General features: G+C 33.7%; 1 protein-coding gene across 1 annotated transcript in view; it reads right to left on the reverse strand.

Annotated features, from left to right (window-relative positions):
• The window catches only part of Rhogef2 (Rho guanine nucleotide exchange factor 2), a 249,483-nt gene that overhangs the window by 16,454 nt on the left and 214,560 nt on the right, over positions 1-18,469 (reverse strand). Inside the window, exon 20 of the mRNA XM_071717917.1 lies at positions 68-342. Within this exon, the coding sequence (XP_071574018.1) occupies positions 68-342 (275 nt within the window). The remainder of the gene's footprint in view (positions 1-67; positions 343-18,469) is intronic.

Below are 18,469 nucleotides of genomic sequence, written 5' to 3' on the forward strand. Positions count from 1 at the left end.
TTTTAAATCAATTAAGATGGCCAATGTGATCTCTTACGATCTCTATTATAACAAACTGACTACTCACCGTTAATAACATCCTGTCTTTTTTTCTCGGAGTTGCTGAGCTGCGCGAGAACGTCCTCGGAGACAGCCTGACTCCAATCCGGCGGATCAGCCTCAACATCGACATCGCTGTCCCACGAAGTTGACGCGTTTGCCGCCGATGAGGTCGGATGTACCTGCTCCAAACTAGTACTAGGACTATCCAGGCTTCTCGTCGAGAGGCTGCTGTTTGACGAACTGCCGGCCGAGTTCCCGGGAAATGTGCTGGAGGGCTGCTCGCAATCACTGGAACCGACTCTATAGTCAATCGTTAGCAATATTTATGTATTTTACTACTTACTAACTATAATATATCTAGCGGCCGGTATCATTTGATGCAATTTGCGCTATCATTATCGATCTTATGTATAAAGAGAATATATTCGGAATATATTCTTTGAAAGAGAGCCATAAAAAAATGCATTGCCAGACGAGAACCAGGGTTTCCTATCTTCATTTGTTTTCGGGGAAATTTTCCAAATTGAGGATTTCACGCATACAAGAATATATTTAGAATCTTTTTTCTCTCATGATATTCAGAATATTACGGATTCTTTTTTTATTAGAAATAAGGAATTGCAAAAATGTACACTGTCTCACGTCCAAGGCATCACGATATGTGATTACATTTGATTGTTAATAACTTTCTAATAGACGAGTGATGGCTAAATTTCTTGAATATTGCTTAGAACCATGTTCTTGACAATATATGTCGTCACTAAAATTGGCGAGAGTTACCCTTAATAATGTAGTTTTACCTTTTTTTTACATCGTCAAAAACAATAAAAATATTTTAGGTGATTAAATTAAATAAAACACTATATACATGTAAATTTCAACTATTTGAAAATCTATAATAGTTTTTCTAATAATTATTCTAGAAGTAAAATAATTATTAGTAGAAACTTGTAGAAGATGCACAGTTCATCTGTTATAGATATGTACAAGTATCGATAATTCTAATCTTCCCCTAGTAGCACAACTTTATTGCAGTAATATTGGCTAGCAGTATACAGGGTGTTTAAAAAAAAGTGTCCCATATTTTGAGAGCAGGTAGTACTCATCAAAATAAGAAGAAAATGTCCAGTAAACATGGATCCTAAATCAAATACCTGTTGAAATATGGACCAATCTTTATTATATACTGTAGGAGGTGTTCTATGTAGTTCCCATTTATTTTCACAGATTTTAAATTAAAAAATACAAATTCCTACAATGTTTGTACGTCGTCGATATCTGATAATAACATTCAAACCTTACTGCACTGCAGAAATAACACAACTAATATAAGAAGAGGGCAATGTTTATCATTTAAAGACCTTGGTATATTCAACACCCATCGACGACATACAAACACTGTAGGAATGTGTATTTTTCTATTTAAAATATGTGACGATAAATGGGAACCACATAGAACACCTCCTATAGTATACAATAAAGATTAGTCCATATCTCAACAGGTATTTGATTTAGGAGCCATGTTTACCAGATATTTTCTTCTTATTGATAAGTACTACCTGCTCTCAAAATATGAGACACTTTTTTTAAACACCCTATACATCCAATTTTTCATATTGAGTATAGATTAATTTCTCATATTGGTCCAATATTGTAAAGTAGACGCTCTCTCGTTTTGAGCCAATATTGAATTCTAATATAGGATCCATATATTGATTTCATCTTATCCAATATTAGCTCTAATAATCCAGATATCAAAGAGAATTGGAAAGGAATTCTTTTTAAGTTCCCGAATTATAAAATAAATTATTTTTCCGTATCATTTCTGCTCTAAAAAGACTCTAAAAAGACTTTTAAGAGTTCAAACTCCTGCACCAGAAAAACATAAAATGTGCATTTTGTCATCTCTCTGTGTGCCACAGACTCGCTTTTTATCTCAGAGCATGAGAATTTTTGTTTACGAGAAAGTACTGGCGCATGTAGGCGCATCGCGGCAGCGCGCATTACTAGCGTTCGCAGTCTTTTTAAAATGGCACAGTATATTTTCATGTAGGTCATATTTCAAACGAATTCAATGGTACACATTTAAAGAGTGTTCCTTCAAGTACAAAATTGCTTAAGAAAGTTTTGCTATAGGTCGCTTAGTTTTGTCCCCAGTAAAGGGACAGTGACACGAAGACAAGGGACAGGGACTTTTCCTAAAGAAAAAGTGACACAAATACAAATTTTCAAATTGAAAAATGCTGGGGCAAACTCGACACTGCCTAATCGACACAATTTGATCTGGGGGTCGATTGTGTACTTCAAAGTGAAAATTACAAAAGTGAGCGAATTTACTAGAATATTTATAATGTCATTGGTTACCTGGTGAACCGGGTGAATTCATTCACTTTTGTAATTTTTATTAAGTTTTGAAATACACAATCGACCCTCTGGAACTTATTTTTTTATGGTCTGAAAAAGAAAATACATTGTTTATCGTGTATTTAGAAAGTACAAAAATTCGGAATAAAGTAAAACAATCATTGGAAATAATGAGAAAAAAATTGTTGAACTTTCACAATTATCTTCATCTAAACTCATGTCTGAAAAACAATTAATGCCGGTAAACTCGCGATCGGACGTACGCATACATTTGTCATGAGCGTTAGGGTGACAGTACATAAAGCGTGGAAACGCGGAAACACGGAAGACAAAATGTACTAGATTCCCGCGTTCCGTTCCGTCTGTTTTGATTGCCTTATATTACATGGAGCATATTTTAAGCGGAAAAGCGGAACGGAGAATTATAAAATGTTAATTTTTAACAGTATTTATCGATTAAAATGCTTGTATTCAATAGATAAGCTGAAAAGATAAGCATATTAATAAAAATTGCAATTAATTAAGGGGTTAGACCACCCCTGAGACCAAAAAATCATGCCCTATTTAATGTTTATTTTTTAGGAAAACAAAACAACGGAGAGAAAATCTATTTATAGGGTTATATTGTGCATTGATTGCAGAGTAAAAAAAATTATAAACAATCAATTTTAATAAAAAATGTAGGCAAGTTTGCTCAGCCTCTTTCGCGGGTTGGGTACAAACGGTAGTAGGGACAGCGGCCATAATTTTCGTTCCCCTGCAGCAAACAAAATTTTTTTATTAATAACAACTTAATAGTTTCCGGCCTTTTTTTTTTTTACGTGGTGGATTTTCTCTCCGTTGTTTTGTTTTCCTAAAAAATAAACATTAAATAGGACATAATTTTTTTGGTCTCAGGGGTGGTCTAACCCCTTAAGTGAACACAATTAAAAGAAATGAATACAAATAATGTCCCATACTGTTCCGCTTTTCCGCGCAAATTGTGCTCCATGTAATACAAGGCAATATCAAAACAGACGGAACGGAACGCGGGAATATAGGAAATTTTGTCTTCCGCGTTTCCGCGCTTCATGTACTGTCACCCTTACGGCTGCATGGCAAGCATCGTTTGTTATTGGCTGTGTTTTGCCGAACCTGCGCTAGCTAAGCCGATAAGTAGCAATTGAATGTGATTGGTTCTTACCTTTGAATCCAACCAATCACACTTAATTGCTATTTAACGGCTTAGCTAGCGGAGGTTCGGCAAAACACAGCCATTGGGAGCCGACGAAACGGCAAGGTGTCGACTTTGCCCCAGACGTCGTTTTTCACTTTTGTCACTCCAAAAACATAAAAATTTTTCAGATTCATATAGAGCATCAAATTTCCCATCAAAATCACTTACCGGTAGATTCGTAGGAGTAAAGCTCGATGAAAGAGTGGAAATTTTCGAGAGATAAGAAAAATTACTTTTTACCTTCAAAAACGCTTATCGCACTAGAAATTACACTATGGCCCGTATTCACAGTCGGATCTTATTTCAAGACTATCTTAAGTAATGTCTTAAGATGCTAATACCGCTCTGTGATTGGTTCATAACATCTTAAGATCGTACTTAAGACGGTCTTAAATATAAGATCCGACTATAAATACCGACCTTAAACTCTGAATGTCACCAAATTCCGTTGACAACACTGGCACATAAAGACGCATTTACAGTAGAAAAAGCAAGTTTCTACGATAGATTTAAATTGACAAAAAGCCTAGTGTCAAGTTTGCCCTGGTCTCCCCTACGTTTTTACCAATATTGGTAGTATCATGAGCACTGCAATATTGACTGCACGTTTGTATAGGTATATGTTATTACCAATATTGGTGTCGTCATGGGCACTGTAATATCAGCAGCAACACTTACATGTATATGTTATAACCAATATTGGTGTCATCATGGGCACCACAATATTGGCAGCACATTTATTTCTATATTATTACCAATATTGGAGTCATCATGGGCACTGCAATATTGGCAGTACATTAATTTTTATATTATTATCAACATTGGTGTCATTATCGGCACTGCAATATTGGCAGTGCACGTGCATTTCATCAATAACCAATAGGTATAGTTTTGTATTAAAAAATATTGGCCAAGACATTCTCAATATAACCAATATTCAGTCACCATGATGCCAATATATTGTGCTACTAGGATCCTCTGTGTCGCATATGGGGTTGATTTTAGAGATGTAATGATCCAATACTTTTTGTTAGTGTAAAAAAAATTACAATTTTATACTTACAAAATATTTTTAGTATTGTATAAATATGTCTTTTCAAAAGGTGACACCTCTCTCTCTCCCTCTCTCCTTCTCCCCCTCTTCCCCTCTCTCCCTCTCTCCCTCTCTCCCTCTCTCCCTCTCTCCCTCTCTCCCTCTCTCCCTCTCTCCCTCTCCCCCTCTCTCCCTCTCTCCCTCTCTCCCTCTCTCCCTCTCTCCCTCTCTCCCTCTCTCCCTCTCTCCCTCTCTCCCTCTCTCCCTCTCTCCCTCTCTCCCTCTCTCCCTCTCTCCCTCTCTCCCTCTCTCCCTCTCTCCCTCTCTCCCTCTCTCCCTCTCTCCCTCTCTCCCTCTCTCCCTCTCTCCTCTCTCCTCTCTCTCTCTCTCTCTCTCTCTCTCTCTCTCTCTCTCTCTCTCTCTCTCTCTCTCTCTCTCTCTCTCTCTCTCCTCCCTCCCTCTCTCCCCCTCTCCCTCCCTCTCCCTCTCCCTCAAACAACAAACCAAAGAAACCAAAAAAAGCGAGCGAGTATAGACCGATTAATATGTTACCGATATATGAAAAAGTATTAGAGTTAGTTGTAAAAAAACAGTTGGAAAAATTTCTAGAAGACAATGAAATAATAACCGAATACCAATCGGGATTTAGGAAACAGCAGTCGTGTGAGACAGCAATTCAAAGTTTTATCGAGGAATGGAAGTTGATAATTGAGGAGAAAAAAATGGTGGGGGTGTTATTCCTGGATCTCAGAAGAGCGTTTGAGACAATAGATAGGGTAAGATTAGTGGAAAAATTATATCAGTATGGAATAAGAGGAGTGGTATTGGAATGGATAATATCGTATTTAAGTAATAGAAAGCAGCAAGTTAGATTCAATGATATATGTTCTAAAATAATTGAGACAGTATATGGCGTGCCACAGGGATCCGTATTAGGACCTCTATTGTTTATTTTGTATATAAATGATATAGTTAAAGTCTGTCCGGAGGGAAGTATATTTAGATTATTTGCAGATGACACGACCGCAAGTGTAACAGGTGAAAGTTGTGAGGAATTAGAAATAAAACTAAATATGGTGCTCGGTATACTTGAAGAATGGATGAATGTGAATATGTTAAAAATGAATGCAGATAAGACCAAATACATGATAGTTAGAAGTATAAGGAAAGAAATAAAAACAGACATAATAGTAAAAAGTTTGGATGGAACTATAATTGAGCGTGTCAAAATAACGAAACATCTGGGTGTAATGATCGATAGTAAACTCCGTTGGGAGAATCACTGTGATTATATGTTAAAGAAAATAGGGAAAAAAGTGAGTTTTCTGAATAGAATAGGAAATGATATATCGGTGTACACTCGATGTACTGTGTATAAGTCTATCATAGCGCCTCACTTTGAATATTGCGCAACGATGTTAGTAGGCATGGGTGAAACGCAACTGAATCGACTGCAAGTGGCACAAAACCGTGCCATGAGAGTCATACTGCAATGCTCGCGATATACAAAGGTAGAATTGATGCTGCAAACCCTTAAGTTTATGAATGTAAGACAGAGGCTAATGTACAATGTATGTATTTTTATTTTTAAGATAGTAAGAGGCATAATGCCAAAACATTTAAGTAATAGGATAGAAATAGTAGGAGATGTGAGTGGACGGCAAACGAGGCAGGCTGAGAATATTAGAATTCAATATCGCAGGACGGGAAGCGCACAGAAAAGTCTATTTTATGAAGGTTTGAATATGTATAACGCCCTACCGATAGAAATTAAGCAATGTGAAAGAATTGAACCATTCAAACGTAGGTTAAGAGAATATATTGTACCTCATGTAGAGGAATTAATTTAAGGAATTATGTAAAAAATAGCCGAGAAGGCTAATAAAGCTCAATCAATCAATCAATCAATCAATCTCTCTCTCCCTCCCTCTCTCCCTCTCTCTCTCCCTCTCTCTCTCTCCCTCTCTCTCTCCCTCTCTCTCTCCCTCTCTATCTCCCTCTCTCTCTCCCTCTCTCTCTCCCTCTCTCTCTCCCTCTCTCTCTCCCTCTCTCCCTCCTTCTCTCTCTCCCTCTCTCTCTCCCCCCTCTCTCTCCCCCTCTCCTTCCCCCCTCCCCCTCCCCCCTCTCTCCCACTCTCCTCTATCACCCTCCCTCCCACCTATAAATTAGATATAAAACGTAACAAAGAAAGATATAACTGAAGTACAACTAAACCTAATCTCCCCTAATCTAAGAAGTACCTTTCGGACTTCGTACGCCGCTCGTTGAGACAATGTAGATATTCACGCGCGGCAGCGATGGTGATATCGTCGTTCGACGTAATGCGCTCAGTAACGTTTTCGTCAGCATCCGAATTTTTCTTCGTAGTAGTATTGGTCAATTGATCCGAACGCGAGGCCAGCTCTAACACCGACGGATCAACAGAGCTTCCGTCGTTGGACGCGACTCGAGGACGAACACGTCGCGAGCCACGCTGCCTCATTCTCTTTATGTTCTTCTTTTAGCCGGTCGAGGACTTCGGCTTGTCACGTCGCACGATACGAGAAAATTTGCATTATCTCTATATAGTTAATACTCTCAATTCTTTTGTCGGTTTATATCGCTACACTTTAGCGAGCTTCACATGTATATCGAAAATGATTTCAGATTGGTAGATATACATTCACACGCGATGAAATAGCGAGAGTTTAAAGGTCGCCGGTTTAATGCCGAAGGTTCTGTGGCAGTACATTGACATTTCAACCTAAATTGTGTAAACTCCCAATAGAGACCTTTAAAGGAAACATAGAATATGCAAAGTATTCGCGAGTTTTCTTTTCTTTTAGTAGATTTAATATAAATTAGTTTTCGATAAATGTGCCTCTTCAGAAAAGTCAGTTATAGACATGATTAATTTCGAAAAACATTACTAAAATTAATAGAAGAAAAAAAGAAAAGTTTTTTATACACATACATACATACATCATAATTTATAACATTATTATTTTATTCTTTGTTTTATAATAAAATGAAAAATAATTAAAATTTTTGCAAGTTCTACAAAAATATTTTTTATGAAATAATAAGCATATTAAATACTTTTCTCGTCAAAGTAGCCACTCTTACATTTAGTCACTTCCTTTACTAATCTAGATAATCTAATTACAAGTTTATCTTATTACAAGTCTTTCTGACGGAAGACTCTTCCACCCCATCTCCTAAAATAGTTCACAGCTAATTTTTGAAAAAGAGGTTTACTGTAGTCCATTTTCTTGAAATTAAACAATATCATATTAATCGCAACTGTGCTACATATAATGCCTATTTACTTCCAAATTAAGAAAAAATATTGAATAAGTCATGAATTGGACTTTTAAATAGTGTTTTAACTTAGTGTTTCATGGAATATTTTTAAATTTTATATGTGGTATCAAATTTTTAGTCAGTAGTGAATGTATGTATGCCACAGTAAAGATAAAAATCCTACTATCATTCCCGTAATATTAATTCTCTACTATTGCCGAACCTGAGATCTACTGCTCCTCCCCCTTCCTCCCTCCTTCTCTCGCTCTCTTTCTCTGTATGTGGTGAAGACGTAGTTATAAGATTAATTATTATTTTAATTTCTCTGATGTTTGAAAACATTCTTTTTTACTTCAAAACAATAGCTCAATCGTCTTTCAAACTTGATATTAGTTAATAAAACGTTGCGAGTCGATAAGTCATTGATGATTCGCAATCTTATGTCGCTATCTCTTCTCTCATCGATTTCTCGGAACGTCTATTAGCTACTTTAGGACGATTACGATAACTTCGGCCCCTCAAAATGTTAATGGTTTTCGGAGGTATTTTTGGCGAGAAACACGGGAAAAATAGTAAAAAAATTTTCCGACAAACAAAATTTTCCGAAGTTCACCCCCACCCGAACCGAGATCTTTATTTATAAATAAATTGTGCTACACAACATCATACACAAATAAACTTATAAATAAGTAACTCCTCTTCAATTGTGTACATAAAAATATTTACAAATAATTATTTATTTATTAGTATTTAGGTACTTTGTTTAATTTTAATACGTAATTAAATACACTAGTAATTAAATAATCTCAAATCGGAAAATAAAATATCTCACGTTCATTAAAAATTTTAATTTTACGCATAGTTATAGCATAGATTAATTTTTAGGTCGGTAGTAAATTAAAAAACTATAATGAAAAAAAGTACATTAAAATAAAAAAGACATTGACTCTGGATGCAGAACGAACTGATTCTTAACTATATAGATTACGATTTGAGAGATTAAAGTTCTCTGTAATTATTAGAAAATAGTTATACTTAATCTTATGAAAAAAACATAACATCAATGTAAATAATCAAAAAATTTAAAAATTGAAATTACGATCGCTGGAAAGATAATAATTTTTGCGTGAGGAAATAACTGATAACTAGAAAGAAAAAATGACTATTTAACACTTATTTATTTTAAAGAATCAATAAAAGGTCGAAAGAAAAAAACGATTTTCTTTCTGTTTTTATCGAGTCTGTCCAATATATGTGCACGTTGGTAAACCGAGTGATGTCAGAGCACGGATATGTCTTGGCTTTTATTTCCGAAGCGATCGATACCTTCGAATCAATATGACTGTATAGGATGTTCCTCACTAGGCATACTTTCTTTGAGCCGCGGATTCTTCGGTTCTTTAGCATTTATTTAAGGTTTGTTGAGAAATTTCTTGTGTATATACATATGCAAGAATATCAAATTTTCTGTATAAATAGAAAAGTTTTTACACATATGTATAACATCTGATAATTAAAACATATGTAAAACATCTGATAATTAATATAAATTAAAAATCATAAAAATTGTAAACGCGCTACGCATAATACATACAAGACAACGTGTGGGAACTGAATAAAAGAATCTTTCTCTTAGTGTTATAAATTAATGATTCTTTTTCAACTAAAAATTCAATGTATAGGTTCCAATGGAAAATCCACGAATATAGAAAACAGACTAACTATGAACCAAGCGCGGTAAATGATGCGTGAAAGTTTATTTTTATTTTTATTTTACATATTTTCCAACCTTGACTGCGCGCCGACTAAATTTGTCAGACTTGAAACACAGCTCCGGTTGGAGTAGTAAAATCCCCCCTTCCCCTAATTAAATCGATTCGATTTAATTTTTGATGCTATATGCATCTAAATAACTGTAAAGAAATCATTGCGAAAAATAATATTACCTCAGCCAGGGTTCGAACCTGGAACCTCCTTCATTCCGTGAAGGTATCGTACCAATTCGACCACTGAAGCATGTGGTAATATTTATCGCAATAACCTATTATTAGTTGTAATATTACGCGTACTTTCAGCCAGCGTGATTTAAAATTCGATGTATAGGTTCCAATGGGAAATCCACGAATATAGAAAACGGGCTAACTATGAACCAAGAGCGGTAAATGATGCGCGAAAGTTTTTTATTTTTATTTTTATTTCGCGCATCATTTACCGCGCTTGGTTCATAGTTAGCCCGTTTTCTATATTCTTTTTTAACTATTTTCTCTCAGAAAAAAGAATTGAAATACAAAAAATTTCAAACTCCTGCGTGTCACGAATATTATTATGTTATAAAATAATAGAAAACTCTGCAAAATTCGAGAATATAAAGAATCTAAGAACTAAATTAAATTTTAAAAAATTAAATTATACTAAATTAAACTGAAACTATTAATTGAAAATAGTATTGATTAAAAATCTATTTTCATTCTATTTCTACAAAACAATCACATAAACTTTACGATAAATAAATAAATCGTCGAATTATGTTCATATTAATTTTTAATAATTGTTGTAAAACATTCATATAAATTAAGTTACTTTTTAAAAAGATATTACAGTTTTCTTTCTATATATTTTTTCTTTTCTCCAATATTATTCACAAAATTCACATGCTTAACTAAAAACATTTATACACGAAACACACAATGTATAAAAATATAAGAAATCAAAATAAGAATTGTTTGTTCAATTTCGGAATTAAAAAATATGTTGTAAGACGCGTTGAGTCAATAACTGAAATATCTTGTAGTGTAAAACTATTCAAACAGTGTTTGCAAAAATTAAAAATTTAATCAAGATTCATGATATACAACCATAAAATCAAAATATTCTATTCTATAAATAAACAAATTATAACAATTTGTGCAGAATATTTCTTTAATTTTTACTATAATAATTAACAACTTAGAAAATTACAATCAACCAATTTGCTTGCTAAAGTTTCTCCTATGACCTATATTATAATATTTAATCATTCAAATCTATGTGTTAAGTCACAATGATTCTAGAGAATATTAAGTAAAATGGAATTATACTTCTGGTATAGGGGGAAGTGGTGGTCATTGATACAGCGGGAACATTGATACAGTCATCATATCTCTGCATGAGAAACATCTAAAAAGGTCACGTACGTGCCATGCATATATGGCGTTATGATACACGAATAACCTAACCAAATTTCGTACGCGAGCAGTAGCCACTTGATGAATGACAGGTATAAACGTGTTTTGCGTACTCTCAGGTAAATATTTTCAAAGTCTTTGAAGCGTGATTTTTCACATTAATCTGATTAAAACTAAATAAATATTTCGTCAAAAGTAAGAAACAGTATATCTCTTACTAATTTGTCGAAAATATTGACATGACTTTGTATTATTTTCGGCTGAGAATATATTTTATTATGTATGACGCTGTGGGGCAGATTCGTACACTGACTCGTGGAGCACTTTGATACATATCAATATGTATCTATGTAGTTTATAGTATTAAGTAAGATATTTTTATTTTATTTTAGACGAAAATGGTAAGAACGGTATAAATAAATCTCTACATACAATAAACATAGCTTGTTTTAATAATAATCCAATTTATTTCTGAATAATATTAATATAGATCACTGAGAATCAGTACCCCATGTCCGTATCATTGTATCCCGCATATGAGGCACATTGACACGAATTTCATTTTTTACAAAAAATGTTATAACATTTCTTATTATTAACCTACAGCAAAAAGGCAATCAAAACACGTAAGTAGAAGGACAAGCCTTTAAATTTAACCTATTACATTTATCTTAATCTATCTGCAAAGTTATTTATTTAACTCTTGAAAAAAATCGTATCAATGTCCACCATTTTCCCCCTACAGTAATTTTAAGCAAAACTTTTTCACGGCTTCCTAAAGAAGCTATTTTATGTTTCTAAACTATTCCATATATATCATTAATTAATGCACATATATTCAAAATAAAGTATAAGAAATTAAACTAACAATTAGACTTTTATATATTTTTCATTCTTCTTTAACGCAACTAAAATTATATGTATATATAATTATACTATACATATATAATTATATTATATATACAACACACACGCACACGCATATATATATATATATATATATATATATATATATATATATATATATGCGTGTGCGTGTATATATATATATAGTTAGCATATCATCAAAACAGCACATCATATTTATCAGCCTGAACATTAGTTCTGTTTTTGAAAGTACATGCAAACCATAATACTTCCGAACAGAATTTGATTCCACAATACAATTTATACAAATAGTCGAAAAAAAACAATAATAATGATAATAATAATAATGAAGGAAATAAAAAGAAAAAAGCAAGAAAGAAAAAATTCGTTAGATAATCTCCATTTTTACTCCAATATTATTACACGTTAAGTAGATTTTTCTTTTTCTTTTTAGATGCTTGTCTGTATCTATTGCAGTCACACTCTTTCACTTCTCTTATCTTCCTTTTTGCCAAATTGATGTGTATGTCAGCAGTTTTGACTATACAGGATGTCTCATAATTCGTGGATCACCTCTTGTAGGTAAGTAAAACAAGTTAAACTGAATCGAAAAATCCTGTATCATTTTGCAGTTTTTGCAATAATTAATGAGATACGTCCGCGCAATTCGGCGAGAATAGCCCAGCGTCATGCAACGGCTACAGTTTGTTGCGCGGCAAGGCACTGGGAGGTAAGAACAAATAATGCATAATGCTAGGTCTCTTGTCGCTGATTTCGCGGATGCATGCTTGTTTGTGAATCTTTATTAATTATTACAAAAATCGTAGTGGTACAGGACTTTTCGATTCAGTTTAACTACTCTACCTACTCACGAGAGGTAATCCGCAAATTATATGAGACATTCTAGATTTATTAATTACTTCAGATTTGCAATCATACTTCCGTGACGTCACAAACAAAAAATAAATACAAAAAATGCTTAATAATTCTGAATTTCGAAAATGTTAAAATTATATTAACTGTACTCTCGTGTATGGTTTTTGCGCACATAATTTCCAAAGTAAAATTTAAAAAACTGCGTAAAAAATCATAAATAAAGTTTAAATATTTGTCATCTTATAAATTTTATTTAAAATAACATTTAATATCTACTTATTAATCAAAACAAATAAGGTGCCAGATTAAAATATTCATTTTTCTAAATATGCAAAAATGACAATATTTAACCTAAACTTTTATGTAATTATTATTTTAAAGCGTATTATACAAGAGAAAAATTGGTAAAACTCCACAATTAGGGCCTATACGAGAAATCAATAGAAAGGAGGTAAATTTTATGTATCTTGCCCCCTGAATTCAAAACTGTTGATAAAAGTTGGGGGTCGTTGTTTATTACAAAGTTATTAACAAAGAAAATGTAATGAATAATAGTATGTAATTCTATGATACCGTATATAGACAGTGGGTTCCGCCCCCCTGTGGGGGGCCCACCTCCAAAAAACTAACCTAACCCAACTCAATTGTTGTGTGGGTGGATCACACATGTATGATCACACGGTAAATATTTAGTAAAGTAAACTATTATTTACTGTATATCCCCGTAGGGTTCACAGTCTAGTATCTTACGGCGTTTTTGAAGGAACGTACTCAACCTTATCCCACTCATCCATTTCCTTTGGACCAACGGTTTAACGTCTCTTCCGAAAGACGGAGCCCAGTTTTTCCGCACAAGATCCTATCTTGCACGGAGGGCGCAGTTTCTTCGGAAAAAAAACTTTTCTATGTTACATGGCTCTAGTGGACTCGAACCTGGTTCCTCAGATTACGAGTCTGGCGCTCTACCCTGCCATACCGATGCCGCCCCGGTAAATATTTAGTATTAGGGAGCCACCCTCAATTCCCATACTTTTGAAATATGTTATGATCCTGATTAACTTTTCCTTATAACTTAATCAATACATGTGTACTGTCTATATACAAATATCAGTAAATTACTTCCCTTAGCACTGACAGAAACTGCTATATTTCTCAAACTATTTTTGTTCATAACTTTTAAATACACAATGACACCGCCGATTAAGTTATAAGGAAAAGTTACTCAGGGTCATGTCCTTGACAACATATTTCAAAATTATGCAAATTGGAAGTGGCTTCCTGATACTAAATATTTACCGCATTTTTTCTCATTTTCATGACGATATTTTAGAAAATACAAGCGACCCCCAAATTTTATCAACAGTTTTGGATTCACAAGGCAAAAATACATCAAATTTACCTCCTCTCAATTGATTTCTCGTATAGGCCTTAAAATTGTGGAGTTTTACCGAAAAATTTAATAGAAAAAAATTGAGTGACTGAATTAAACGGAAATATAAAAAAAAATGAGTCAGAAATATAAACATTAAAGAATTGTTAATTTATCTCTAAAAACAAAAGACTTAATTATGGATATATTAACTCAAACTTTTATTATATCCTGCTATTTGTGATTAATTGTACAGTCATTACTATATCTATTAAAATAAAAGAGTTAGCAAAAAGCATTACTGATGAACATTTGTCTTTCACGCGAATATCGGTTAATAAAATGTATCTATACTTGGAACAGTTCAAATATACATTGTCGGCTAAAACCTTGAAAGCATTAATTGAAAGCATTAATTAAAAATGTCTACTATACAAAATAAAATCAAACTTATGCATTATATAATTTAACATATTTTTACTGTTTTATTCATTGTTTTATAATAAAATAAAAAATAATATATATATATATATATATATACATATATATAGAGGAAAGTGCCCTATTATGAGATAGGATCCTAATATGAGATGGCGGGGTTTTTTCATGGTGGGATCAACAGATAAGGCCTATATAGGGCCTTTTAGCTTAACATATCTCATATTAGGATCCTGTCTCATATAATAGGGCACTTTCCTCTATACGTATATATATATAACGTTTGAAAGTTCTACAAAAAATATTTTTTCACAAAACGAAAAGTCTTAAATACTAAAGATTAAATATTAGACACTTTTCTCAAAGTAGCCACCTCAACATTTAATCACTTTCTTATTAATCTAATTATAAGTAATCTAGCTACAAGTATTTTTCTATTTTTTTCTGACGAAAAATTCTACTCTTCTAAAATAGTCCATAGCTTTTAGAAAAAGGTTTTACGACCGTAGTCTATTTTCTTAAAATTAAATAATGTCATGATAAACGCAACTGTGCTAAATGTAATATAACGTATTTATTTTTAAACAAGCTTGATAAACTCGTGCTTCGTTACGGTATGCGAAGGATTCTATAATTCACCCCCAAATCCAGATTTGTCCTTTTAGGGCAAAACCCTGAATTATGTTTTTAAGCATTTGAAATAAGTAACCATTGTAAGCAATAACCAAGTCGATATATCATCGGACCTAAGAGATATTGAGAAATCCGTGAAAACACATTTTATCCCTTTTCACCCAATTAAGGTCGAATTTCTAAAAATCTCTTCTTAGTGAGTGCTTACGTCATGGAAGGAATATAGGGAAACTGTGCCTAATATCGCGCTCTTGTTCGTAATTCAGCACTGTTACGTGTTGCATTCTGTCAGTGAGCAGTGGAAGCTGTTGAACAACGCTACTTTGGACGATTTTTTGTTCTATTTCAGTCAGAACTGTAATATAAAAAGTAGCGTGGCAGTTCATAGTTTTAACGAAGTTTTGAAATTTCGCAAGAGGTGTTTACGTTATTAATACAGCAAAAAAGATATGTACTAAGAACGAATTTCTGCCATAAAAACATATAATATTACATATTATGAAACTCGGTTTTAGGGGCTCCTCGGGATAACTGAATTTTAAATAAGGCGAAACTGAAAACTTGGTGTTACTTATTGTTAGTAATATTAAAAATTCCCTAAAACCGAGTTCTATGATAATCATATTTTCTTGAAATTCTATCCGCTACATTGGATTCACCATTTTAAATTTTGTATTCTTGGTTCGAATAGAGTACATAAATGAAGTATTACCAACTTATCCCCAAAAAATTTCATGAAACTTCAAAAGAGCAGTTTATAAAATAAAAGCGGGTGATCAATATATTAGTCGCCCGTCCTCAAAAAGTTAACAGCTAACTTTTAAGGTTATTTCAAGATAAAGATCCTGATACCTTCCCCAATGTTCGGACTATAATTTTTAAATAAAAAGCATTTAAAGTTGACTGATAAAATAGTCCAAAATTCGCTCAGACATAAAGTACATCGTTATACGGTATCTACCTATATTGTCAGAAATTGGCAGATTTATGGATGGTGCGCGCGCGCTTTCGTTCAAATACAGCTGTGTGCTTTCTTTAAATAATTTTGAAATGTTCGAGTTGCAATCGCCGAGCGGATGCCGTTCGGCGAACTTCCGACGAATTCACGCTACACTGCCGACGGAACGAGCCACATCTACGAGACCTATTACAAGTTCTCTGCCCACTGTATAAATAACTGTGCGTAACACGGCTTTCTTTTGCGATTTCTTATGAATTCAAACGATTTCGAGGTATTCCGAAATATATACCGATCGATACGCCGTTTATCGATGTGATTCCCCTCCCCCTCTCTTCCCGACATCGAAATCGCCAAATATTTGGAGAGCAACAACTGTGCGTTTTCTGAACTTAGATATTGGCGGGAGCGCGTTCATTCAATTAATCCCTTAATTGATTTCCCGATATAAAAATAGGAAACTCCGCAGTCTTCGACTCAGTTGCGATATTTCGCTAAGAATATTCTCGCATTTAAGTTCAATTGATCGTTGACCTGAACAAAATAATAAATTTTACCAAGATGTCTCACGAAATAAATCGTTAAGCGAACTTGCGGACAATTGACGCAGAAAAAGTTCTTTGCATTAAACAAGAAAAGAATTCATTTTCAGCCTTTCGGAAATTCTTACAGAAATACCGTTTCATCATTTGTGAATGTTATTTCAATTCGCAAAAACGGTACAAATGATACATTTTGATTTATCAAAATCGTCGAAACTGCATGGTGGAATAATAATTTTGCAAAAATATTTCATATAAATGCATTAGTGCAATGCAATTTGTAAAATTTTGTTTAAAACAAACTGTTGTTAATTTTTTTAGCAGCAACATGTAGAAATGTATGTTCCAAATGATGACAAAAAGATAGAAATGCACCGCAATTTTATCATTTTTTTATCCATCCAAAAATTTATTATCTCTGTATTAATCACCGTAGAATAATGATATTAATAAATTATACATTGGAACAATAACGAACATTAATCAAGTATTTATTAAAGATTTTACTTGTTTCTACCAAACAAAACTCTCAATTTCAGCAAGTAGTATACACAAGCGTTTTAGCAAGCGGTATACAAGGTGAATCATTGGAAGCGCTTAAATATCTCTTCTGAATCTGAAGATACCAGAAAATGTGCAGACCTTTAGGTAATTCAAAATATTTGTTATGTATATTTCTAACACGTACATATTTAACGTAAATTAAGTAAGTCAGTTTGTTTTAATAATTTTAAATTTCTGAGTTATTTCCAAGTAATACTACGGTATGTGTATACAGTTAAATCTATCTTGATATTAGTTGCAATACTTAAAGAGTTTCCATTGGTGCCGATAGTAATTAGAAAAAAAGAGATTTTAAAAGAAGAATATTATGTTCAGAATAATTTCAATTTAATTAAAAGCTATTTAAATATTTTGGTAAAAACTTCAGAAGATAAATGTTGAATTTAATAAATAAACTTTTAGTGACTAAGCAAGCTGGCTTCTCTCTCGTAAAAGTCTTTGATAATCGAAAATTGAATCACCAATGTTATCATTAAACTTTCCTGGAATCTGTGCTTAGTTTTCTCACTAATCCACATATCCACACATATTCTATTCAAATCGCGCAAATTGTTTAACACAACTTTTAATAAACTACCGAATAATTCAGAAAAGAAGATTAAAAATGATACATGATCAAAACGAAAACAAGAACGAGAACGGTAACGGCAGCGGCGTAATCGAGTTTTCGACTGGACTAAAAAGAGAGCGGCCGTTTCAAAAGTGCCCCGTGAGCGTGGGTGTTCCGTGCCGTCGAAGCGACGCAATAGCCATCCGCGGAATTGAACGTTTAATGTCATACTGAAGGCCTTCCGAACGACGGCTCTGTATACACACCTTCGCACCGTGAGGAACGAGATGAGCGAACCGAGTCTGCGCTCTTTGCGTACGGGTTCATTACAGAAAAGCGATGGGAGAGGCAAGGCGAAAAAGAGCAACGCTGCCAAAAGTCCGCGGACGTGCGTCCCGTGCGGCTCTACCGACACACAGACGAATCGAATAGCCTCTAGTCCAGGCACCCGGTTGAATGCCATTTTTAACGGTACAGTAATAGTCGTGAATAGCAAGGTGCTTTTTATCGGTATGATAGCGCGAAAACGTTTCACCCCCTTCGCGCGGCGCAACAAGTTACATTGCAAAAA

This window comes from Temnothorax nylanderi, unplaced genomic scaffold, assembly GCF_030848795.1.
Source record: "Temnothorax nylanderi isolate EJ_2023f unplaced genomic scaffold, tnyl_v1.0 TNYL_tig0229_pilon, whole genome shotgun sequence".
NCBI classification, from domain to species: domain Eukaryota; kingdom Metazoa; phylum Arthropoda; class Insecta; order Hymenoptera; family Formicidae; genus Temnothorax; species Temnothorax nylanderi.